Raw genomic sequence first — 10772 nt, 5'->3', positions numbered from 1 at the left:
TCTTGCTGAGTTGCATCCACTTCTTTGCCATGGGTGCCCTTCACCTCCTCCTCCAAATGGGAGTAGAAAGCCACCCCTCTCCAGGCCAGCCCTTTCTCCCACTGCCGAAGCATGTGTGTCCTTCTGAAGTCCCTAAAATGAGACACTGCCGTAAGCCTCCGTTTCTTCATCTGTAAAATAGGGTTGGAAGGTTAAGTGCGATTACGCATGTAACGCTCAGTGAATACTGGCCACTATTATCTGGAACTTCTTTACCCCCATTAAATCTGTCCTTAGAAATTATTTCCACTAAAGAGTGTTGGGTGTGTGGGGTGGATCAGGAAGGGAGGGAGCCTGCTCTGAGATTCTCGAGCCCGCCTTTCCCATTTTCCTTACCCACGATCTGAAGTCTGATCTCTGGTCACCTTTGTTAAACCTTTCCCCCAAAGCTATATTATGAAGAAGGGGATTCCTGTCATTATCCATTTTAGGCAACGAAATAGTTCAGATTAAAATATATACTACAGGTTAAAAAATTATAAAATTAATACATGCTTATTGTAGAGACCAGAAAATTCCGTAAGGAAAGGAAGATACAAATGCCCCATGACTGACTGCACACTTAGGGATAGTTGCTGTTAATGTGTTGATATGTTTCCTTCCAATCTTTTTTCTTGGGTGTCTTCCCATTTTAAGTCAGCTGTTAGTCCCAGGGAACAGAGAATGTTGATCTTCTGAAGGGTTAGGTTACTTGCCTGAGACCAAGCTCCTCAGGGCTGACATATGTGAAACCAGGAATAGGTGAGAGCTTCCCCACGGCTGTTCCTCCTCTGAATTCAAAGGAATCTAGACTATTAACTAAGGTAGCTGCTTTTGCTTCTCAGCTGCTGCCCCTGGAGGCGTCCCAGGCAGGATACTGGAAACTCTCTCCCTTGGGTACTGGTGAGCCTTGAAGGTTGGAAAAACACTTTATAGTTAAGTATTTTCAGTTATTTCAATGTTCCTTCTTCATTGCTCTGATATCTTAATAATTAACATTTGCTGAGCATGTACCATTTCTTCAATGTCATGTTAAGCATGTTACAAGTATTAACTCATTTAGTCCTGGAAATACTCTCATGGGATAGGTTCTCTTATTATCCATATTTTATTGATGAGGAAACGGAGGCATAAGAGGTTTAAGCAAGGTCACACAGCTAGTAAATGGTGTACTGGGACTAAATTACTTCTCTCGTGTTTGCTGTGTATATATAAATATATATATATATGCATGTATATATAAGTACCTCTCTTATCTTTCCATTTATCTATCCTTCTCTCTTTCTGTCTCTCTTCTCATTTGATCTGTATTATTTCTGAAGAATTTTCATCTAAGTTTGAAGTGGCCTCCCTCAGTGGTGTGTGAGCCTTGGTGAAGCAGGACTCCACCTCTCATACGGAGCTGAAGGCCGTGAAATATGTCCTCTTCCCCTCCTTGAACAGCTGGGACAATGACATGTGACTTAGGGCAGCCAATCAGATGCTCCAGCCCAGGACTTTGAATTTCAAGCGAGTGATGCGATTCAAGAGCAGCTTAGAGGTTCACTCTTTCAGCAGTGGTGATGGCAGTGGCATCTATGTCCAGTTACAGAGGCGGCAGTGGTGATGGTGGAGGCTGCAGAACGTCTGCTGGGCAGTGCCGTTGGTCAGTAGCTTCCCTAACAGGATCCTTCCTGGGGTCTGATTTTGGCTTTGGTTCTAGAAATCCAGCCAGACTCAGTTCGCTGTTTCTTGCCTGTTGGAATGGGAGGGGTAGACTATGTAGCATCTGTATCTTCTCTTCCTCCTCTCTAACGGAACCTTCACTCTCCTTTTATTTTCCTCAGGGGGCTGTCCTAACCCTAGTTCCGAGGCAGATCCCATCCAATCAGTGCATGACATTCCCCTGATGGGCTACAACTCAAGATGGACCAATCAGACTGAGAGGAGGGTTTCTTTTTTTTTGGCTGCGTTGGGTCTTTGCTGCTGTGCGCGGGCTCTCTCTAGTTGCGGTGAGTGGGTGCTACTCTTCGTTGCTGTGTGCGGGCTTCTCATTGCAGTGACTTCTCTTGTTGTGGAGCACGGGCTCTAGGCGTGTGGGCTTCAGTAGTTGTGGCTCATGAGCTCTAGAGCACAGGCTCAGTCAGTAGTTGTGGCGCACGGGCTTAGTTGCTCCGCAGCATGTGGGATCTTCCCAGACCAGGGATCGAACCCGGGTCCCCTGCATTGGCAGGCAGATTCTTAACTACTGTGCCACCAGGAAAGTCCAAGAGGAGGGTTTCTATTCCACGATTGGAAGAAGGGTTTTTCTTTCTCACTTGATGTATATGAACCAGAAGGCAGGTTACCCCAGTTGTCACTGCAGTGTTCTTGTGACCAGCAATCACTGCAACCCTCCTAAGGTTGAAGCCAGTGCTGTGGGCAACAGAGCAGAGAGATGGAAAAATCCAGGGTCCTAGACGTCATGTAACTGCTGAATCAACCACCTGGGTTTTCCTTTATAAGACAAGAGATTTCCTTTTTGTTTTAACTCAGTTCAAGTTGGGTTTTTCTGTTTCTCATAGCAGAAGATATTCTAACTGATTTGCTTCTTTTTTCCACTCAAGCCTGATTATCTAAGCTCATCATCTCTCAAACAATCTTTTGGTCTCAGGAACTTTTGGTCTCTTTTTGATTTCCAGTCTTAAGAAAAAGGAAGGACCTCAAAGAGCTTTTGTTACGTGGGTTATACCTACTGATATTTACTGCATTAGACATTTAAAATGAAAACACCTTAAAATATTAATTTAATTAGAAACAGGGTAATAAATACATTAACATTTTAACATCGATACACTGTTATGAAAATAACTATATTTTCTAAAAAAATAGAAGAGTGGCATTGTTTCAACATTTTTGGGTAAACCTCTTTATGGTCTGATTTAATGGAAAATAGCTGGAAAAACTAATACAAATGAATCCATATTCAAAACATAAACAGACTCACAGATATAGAAAACAAGCTTATGGTTACCACAGGGGAAAGGGAAGGGGGCAAGGACAGATTACGAATATGGGATTAACAGATACAAACTATTTACTATACATAAAATAGATAAGCAACAAGGATTTACTGTATAGCACAGGTAATTATACCCAATATCCTGTAATAAACTATAATGGAATATAATCTGCAAAAAACCGGAATCACTGTGCAGTACGCCTGCAACTAACACAACATTGTAAATCAACTATATTTTAATAATAAAATAAACTTCTATCAAAAAAGAAAGAAAGGGCTTCCCTGGTGGCGCAGTGGTTGAGAATCTGCCTGCTAATGCAGGGGACATGGGTTCGAGCCCTGGTCTGGGAAGATCCCACATGCCACGGAGCAGCTGGGCCCGTGAGCCACAATTGCTGAGCCTGCGCGTCTGGAGCCTGTGCCCCGCAACGGGAGGGGCCGCGATGGAGAAAGGCCCGTGCACCGCGATGAAGAGCGGTCCCCGCACCGCGATGAAGAGTGGCCCCCGCTTGCCGCAACTGGAGAAAGCCCTTGCACGAACCGAAGACCCAATACAGACAAAAATAAATTAATTAATTAATTAAAAAGAAAATCCTTAAAAAAAAAAAAAAAAAAAAAAAAAAAAAAAAAGAAAGAAAATAGCTGGATTCTCATATACACTTTTGCATTCACTCAGTTGCGATTTGTTGTTTGGGTTGAAAAATAGGAAGAAAATCCAGCCTCACCCAGATACGCAGTTGGAAAAAGGAGAATTTTAATAGCCTTTTCAGATAGTATGGATATACTTCTTTAATTTCACACCAAAATTTGCGAGCAGTAGTTTCTTAAAGATTACACTGTGAAATCTGGAACCATATCAATGAACTTTTATACTCCGTTTCATCAAAATCCATTGGTCTATCTTGCACTTTGAACGGGTCTTTTACCCAAGCATGATTTTGTAAAACTGTGCATTGGCCATGCAGAAAAATTGGCTTGCTGATTTAAGCAGATCTTTCAAAATTTGACATATTTCATTATATAATATCAAAAACGCCACACTTTTTAGTATCACCACCAAGCTCATCAGAAAAGTCTTGAAGTATTGGGAAGCAGTCCAGCTCATAGCAGAAAGCCTCCTAATGGATAAGTTTTCTAAAAATTCAGATTTTAGCTTGAAGGTTTGAATTTTATCATTGGCTACAATACTGTCAGTTGTCATCCTTAAAGTGACAGGCTCATTCTTGTTCATTTTTGAGAAAATGCCTGCCAAAGACCAGGTCTGAAGTTTGTCAGGCACTCTTTTGATTAACAATGGTGTTCCATGAAAAAAGTGGCTAGTTCAGTTGGCAACTTTAAGAATCGCACATGTGTTTTTTTCTTGAGACACTCATCATGGCTCAGAGTGCGGCAGATGAGATTTATGCATACTTCTCATTTTACCACATCTAACAGTAAAATGTTCTGTTCTCAAGGGTCAAGATTTAATCATTTCATGGCTCTATCAAAGACACTATAAAATGAAACTGGCTCTTTTTTTTTTTTTTTCTCTGTCGTGCATGGTCATGAAGAATACAAATACTATGAGTATAGTTTGTCTTGATTCATGCTAAGGCACCATCAGTTTTCATCACAATTGCTTTTGCACCATCAGTGAAAAAGACAAATAACATCTTAATGTTATTATGGAATTAGTTTTGGCTTTGCAGATTCCCTGGAAGGGTCTCAGAGACCCCCGGAGTCCCCAGACCACACTTTTAGAACTTCTGCTTTAGCTTATGGTTGATTCTAGAAGCAACCCAACATGCTTCCGATAAACTCCCTTTTCCTGAAATCAGCCTCAGTTGGTTTCTGTTGCCTGTCAGCAGTGTTCCATGTTAAAATGTCATTGTTTATGGTTGGTTGATTCAAAATGTTTAAGGAACTCTAATTTAGGGCAATTTATAAGTAAGTTCTTTGTTGTGATGATTTGCACAGCAAATCATCAGGAAGAAGGAAAGATTCTAAAGTTTCCCTTTACTAAAATAATCTAACATTTATGTACATTCTTGGTGTTAAGTCAATTTTAAACAACCAAGCAAGTCTACTCCAGTCCATGAATTGCGGCAAAAGAAGGATAAGGGCACTAATGTTTTCTCCCTTCTTAGACATGCTTCCAGTGACCTTCCTGAGCTAAGTATTATTATCCTCACTTTAGACATTAAAGACTTGAATTTTGTGGTTAAGTCTTTGGCCAAGGCCACTCAGCGGTCAAACCGCTCATCCTGGCTAGAGGCTCCAAGGCCCAGGCCTTCTTTACTCTACCACGCAGGAATTTTTGATAAGGACAAAAATATAAGCCTGTGATGTCTGAGGTTTATGCCTTAGAGGGCAGTGCTGCAAAATCATGGATGTCGCCAGTGGTTCTTTAAGAAATTTCTTTTCTAAATTCTATCATGATGATATGATAAAATGCTGGCTCTCTACCAACACATTTTTGACATACCATAAAGTGGTATTTTAGAGTTGGAAGAGACCTAAAGCATGTGATCTGTCCAAATTTCTCACCACTGGGGCATGCTGGACTATTCAATGTGCATTTCAAATAGTACCTCCCGGGCAATGACTTCTGATAACCTGATTATTGTTCATCCCACTAAATCAAAATGTGTCACATTATACGTGGCAGGCAGCTTTTTAGATGCCTCAATAATCCCTGCTTCCTGATATTCACACCCTTGTACACTTCCCTTCCCTTGTGATAAGATCTGTAACTTGCTTCTAACCAACAGAATATAGCAAAGGTGTTGGGATGTCACTTCTGTGGTCAGGTTTCCTAAGACAGTGACTTCTGTCTTGCTAACAGGGTCTTTCTATTGTCTTCTAGACTTGCACATTTTGATGAGGCAAGCTACCATGTTGGAAAGGCCCACATGGTAAGGAACGGTGGGCAGCCTCTGACCAACAGCCAGTGGGGAACTGAGGCTTTCAGTTCAATAGCCCATGAATAGCTGAATCTGGCCAACAACCAGTGATTGAAGTTGGAAGCAGATCCTTCCCCAGTTGAGCCATCAGATGAGACCCCAGCCCCAGCTGACACCTTGATTGCACCTTTGCGAGAGACCCTGAAGCAGAGGACCCTGCTAAGCTATGCTCAGATTCCTAAACCACAGAAACTCGTAATATATGTGTGTGTTTTAAGCTGTGAAGTTTGGGGATAATTTGTTAGGAAGCAATAGCTAACTACTACACTGTACTATATTTTATTTATCTGTTGCTTTTTTTTAGTAGGACCAGGAGCGAGCTGTTTAAGGTCACTGAGTACTTGTTATGTGTGTTTACCTGTTTACCTGTTACTGGAGAGCTTCCTGCCAGGATCCATCCTCATGCTGAAAGGTGGAACCTGAGGCCTGCAGTATAGTTCCTAGTGATCCAGGAAAGCCCTCTGTGCCCTGCATCAGTTCCCGACTTTGGGTCTCACACTAGAACATCCATAACTGTCCTTCTCCACTTAAGTATCATTTAGCTTACAAACCAGAGGCAGCAAGCCAATTACTCCCTGGGGTCTGAAACTTCAACCTGGGAGGAAGACTATTCCACAGCAAAGGTATGAATGCAGAAATGCACATCCTAATCCAGTTCATAAGCAGAGGTGCACAATGTCTGAAAAATCGAAGCCATGAGATAAGAAACTCTTTCAGAGAAAAAGAAGTTAACTGGGGAGATGTTGAACTATGTGCACTGCATAGGGCATCGGGCAGCCCATTTCACTCTGGAGGCTTCAGTTTCCGCATCCGTAGAATGGAGGCTTGCCCCGGGTGCCATGGTCTTTGATTCTTAGTCTGACACAACCTGGGTTGCTATGAGCTGGCTCTCTGGGTCTTGAATCAACTATTAAAGGAGGGTAACAGAAATACCTGTCTCCTAAGGGGGTTGCAGGATTAAATGAAATAGAGAAAATGTGAAATGTGCAGCACAGCGCCTGGCTATTGTTACTTCTCCAAGGGGGTGCCAGGTCCCGGGGGAACTGGGGCCGCCCGGAGCGCAGCGCAGCCCGCACCGGGCCTGGTGGCCTGCCCCGCCCACGTGGGGCTGCGGCCCGTCGAATGACTCCGTGCAACGTGTTGGTGGCGGCGGCCGCGGCGGCGGCGGGCGGCTCGGACTCTTCCGGGCGCCGCAGCTTCCTGCCAAGCACCGCGCAGCCGCCTGGCTCCGCCGCGGGAGTAGCCGGTGCAGGCCTCGGCGCCGGTGCGGGACCCAGGGTTCCGCCGCGCTCGCCGAGCCCGACCCCGGGCCGCCGGACCGCACCATGCGCGCCGCGCCGCCTCCCGCGCGCCTTCTGCCGCTGCTGCTGCTGCTCGCGCTCCTGGCCGCGCCCGCCGCCCGCGCCAGCAGAGCCGAGTCCGCCGCCCCGCCGCAGTCCGGATCCGAGCGCCAGCCGCGGCCGCCGCCCGGCCCGGGGCCCGGGAACGCCACCGGGATGGGCTCCGGGGAGGCGGCGGGCGGCGGCGGCGGCGGCAGCTCCAACAGCAGCGGTGACGCCCTGGTGACCCGCATCTCCAGCCTGCTCCGCGACCTGCCCACCCTGAAGGCGGCCGTGATCGTGGCGTGCGCCTTCTCCGCCTTCCTCATAGCCTGCCTGCTGCTGCGCGTCTTCAGGTGGGTCCGCCGCCCCTTTGCAGCCCCCGCGGGCCAACTTGCACCGCCAACCTGCTGTCACTGCGCGCCCGCCGCACCTGCGCGCACCGATGCTCCGGCCCCGCCTGGGTGCGCTCCTGCTAGCCTGGGACTCCCGACCCTGCCCCACAGGGTTGCACTCGGCTGGTTTCCCCTGCTATACACTTTAGGAATTTTCTCCCCTTCGAACGATATCTCTATCTATAGCTATAGCTATAGCTATGATATGTATCTATATATATCAATAAATACATAATAAATATTGAATTCCTTTTAACTCTCCACTAATGCTTACAACTAACAATAGCGCTCCGAATTCTGACAACCTTACACGGAATTTATTTTTATACCTATTTCACAGATGAGGAAAAATTTTCCGGAGAGGCAAGGTGGCTTATTCAAGTAAGCTCAGTGGTGGAAGTAGGATTTGAACCTTACCCACCTTGCTGCCCCTCCCTCTGTTCCCTCTGAGGGCTTCTCAGGCACCACCTGCTTTTTTTCTTTTCATCGGTTCTGTTACCAAAAGAAGCAGTGTCTATCTAGCCTGTGGGGATACCTGTTGGAGGCGCGCGTTGCGCCAGGGATTGGAGCTGGGCTTTAGGATGTTTGGCCATCCTTGGTGGCCTCAGTGACTTTCTGCCTACCACCCTGCCTGAATGAACTGCGCAATGAAGATTTGCAGGGGCATGAGGGATCTTGGAGAGGCTTTTTGTAGGTTGCTCAAGTTCAGGGAGAAAGTGGGAAATCAGAAAGGATGGCTGGGGTCTCTGAAGTAGGGAGATGGAGAGGGCTACAGGGGATGCAGGGAGGGATGCATTTCCCCCTAATGCCTGGGAAATTCTGGTTTTGCAGGAAATGAACCAAGTGTGTCCTGTTACTCAGGCGGGCCTCTGGGAAATCTGGGCATGTGTGTGTCAGTTACTCACAGCCTGTTCCTTCCCCTTCCAAGTGTATACAGTGTGCTTGGGTGTTTGATCAGCTGTTGGAGGTTTGGGGCCAGGGGCTTGTGGGCATTTTCAGAGCAGGAGCAGAAACCAGATCTGGAAAGGCAGGGTTGGGAGCTCTCCCTTGAGGTTTGCTGTTGGTTGCTGTGTGACTTTGAGTCAAGGTGTTTCTTTGTGGGGCCATAGGATTAAATGGCAGTGGTCCTGAGAAAATGGAGAAGGGGGAACTGTGGGCCCACATCCCCTCGCCCCATCCCCTGCCCTGGCTCTGGCTACATTGCTTTTCACTGTGCTGATCCCCTGATGTGCAGCGGACGTTGAATTGCCCCTCTCTGTACCCCATCCTTCCCGCTGCCCTTCATCCTCTGCTTGCAAACGTCAGTGGCTCCCTGTGGCCACTACCTGGATGTGGCATTCAGACCCTTACAAACTAGCCCCAGTGCACCTTGTGGCCATCAGCCAGCCCTTCTGAACCTCCTGTCACTTCTCTCCTGACTCTCCCTGCTGCTGGCTTGTGCTCTTCCGCTCCTGGGCCAGTTCCCACTGCACACTTGCCATGACTGCACGCAGCCACCAGGGCCCAGCTCCCGTGCTCCGTCCTCTGGGTAGTGTTCCTGGACATCCGAGCCAGGCGGTTGCTTCCTTTTCTGGCCTCCCCCAGCCCTAGCCTTGTGCGTCCTCCGTACGGCCCTTCTCACGCCAGGCTGGTGGCTCCCACACTCAGCAGACAGTCCTGGAGGGTGGGCATGTCCAGTCCCCCTGCCCAAGGATGGCCTGGCCTTCAGCAGACGCGCCGTAGTCCTTTACCGCCTTCCTGATTGTTCAGTTGCATTGAACGTTGGTGCCTAGAGCAGCTCTGAGCCTGGAGGTTTGAAACATTTTGCTCAAAATAGGCTGCTCAGCCCACAAGGCGGTGTACTTCTTAAGACGGTATTTGAACTATTTTGCCAGTCTGCTCCTTATTACCCAGGAGTGGGGGAGAAAAGCAAGCAGCATGTGGCCAGATGTGAGGGCACGTGTTTGAGCAGGAGAGCCGGTACTCAGGGCTGGAAGGGATGGGTCCTTGCTGGCCTGTGAGCTGGGTGTTGGAGGAAGGTTCCGACTTCACAGGAGAGGCTGCTTATGGATGTGCCTTCTCTTTCCAGGAAGGCCTTCTTGTTGGGGCGAGTTTCCAGGGGGACAGCTGACAGCCCAGTTCTGATGTGGACGGGAACTTACAGCATTTTACAGCTGGGAAGGGCCTTGATGGTACACAGGTCCCATGTGCTCCTTTGCAGAGGAGAAAGTTGCATCCCAGGGAGGGGAGTAAGTCATCCGGTAGACTCGAGAACACTACAAGTCTGTGGTCTGTACTGTGACCTTTCCACGGGCCTCTGCACGCTCGCTCCATCGGGCTTCCCGAAGGCCTGCTGCCCTGACTGGGCGTCTTCCTTACCTGCTTCCCCTCCTAGCTCCTTAGCATGCGATCACCACATCCTGGCTATTCTGCCTCTCAAGTCTCCCTGAGACTGTCTCATCTGGGTCACACCCCTTCCCCCATGGGAGCTTCCCCACCTGCCAGCCCTTCTGCCTGACCCACCTCCCTCCCTCGTGTCCGGAGTCAGAGCAGTATCCTTCAGGCTGGTGTTCCTGCAGCCAGCCGTGTCCCCACTCCCATCCATCCTCCCTCGTCTGGCCTCACCCTTCTTCTGCCCACTCATCCCCCCGTGCGCAGGCTTCTCAGTGTGGTGGCGAGCTGGCTCAGTCTAACCAGGGCCCCGCCTCCCTCTCAAGCCCCCATCTCAGCTTTGCCCGCTGCTCCCGCCCTGCTGGACCTTCAGGCGTTCTCCAGCGGCATCTGGTGGCCTTAGCCCTGCATGTCCCTCTGACCCTCTGCCTGGGGTCCCCTCCACCACCAAGACTACGTGGCCAGCTCATTGCTGTTTGCCTGCCTGTGTGTCACCTCCTCCGAGAAGCCTCCCAGCCAGGCCCCCTTCCAGAGCACATGTGAGTTTGGGATTTTCTACTTGGAGTCAAGAGTGTTGCTGAGCTTACCAGGCGGAGGGCTCCGAAGAGCAGGACTGGCCCTTAATCGTTTGTGCCTCTCTAACGCCTGTTGTGGTTCCAAGCACAAGCGGGCATCTGATAAAGGTATTTTTAGCCAATGAATGAACCCCTAAGTATTTTGCTTTGCTGATGCTTCTGAAGATGTCCTC

General features: G+C 48.3%; 1 protein-coding gene across 1 annotated transcript in view; it reads left to right on the top strand.

Moving 5' to 3' along the window:
• The first annotated feature begins 6298 nt into the window (after positions 1 to 6298).
• Positions 6299 to 10772, top strand: part of FAM174B (family with sequence similarity 174 member B) — a 32932-nt gene continuing 28458 nt past the window's right edge. Inside the window, exon 1 of the mRNA XM_007165022.2 lies at positions 6299 to 7615. Coding sequence (XP_007165084.2) covers positions 7266 to 7615 — 350 coding nt within the window. The 5' untranslated portion in view covers positions 6299 to 7265. The remainder of the gene's footprint in view (positions 7616 to 10772) is intronic.

The sequence above is a fragment of the Balaenoptera acutorostrata genome, chromosome 3 (assembly GCF_949987535.1).
Source record: "Balaenoptera acutorostrata chromosome 3, mBalAcu1.1, whole genome shotgun sequence".
NCBI lineage: Eukaryota > Metazoa > Chordata > Mammalia > Artiodactyla > Balaenopteridae > Balaenoptera > Balaenoptera acutorostrata.
This window is presented reverse-complemented; position numbering and strand designations above follow the sequence as displayed.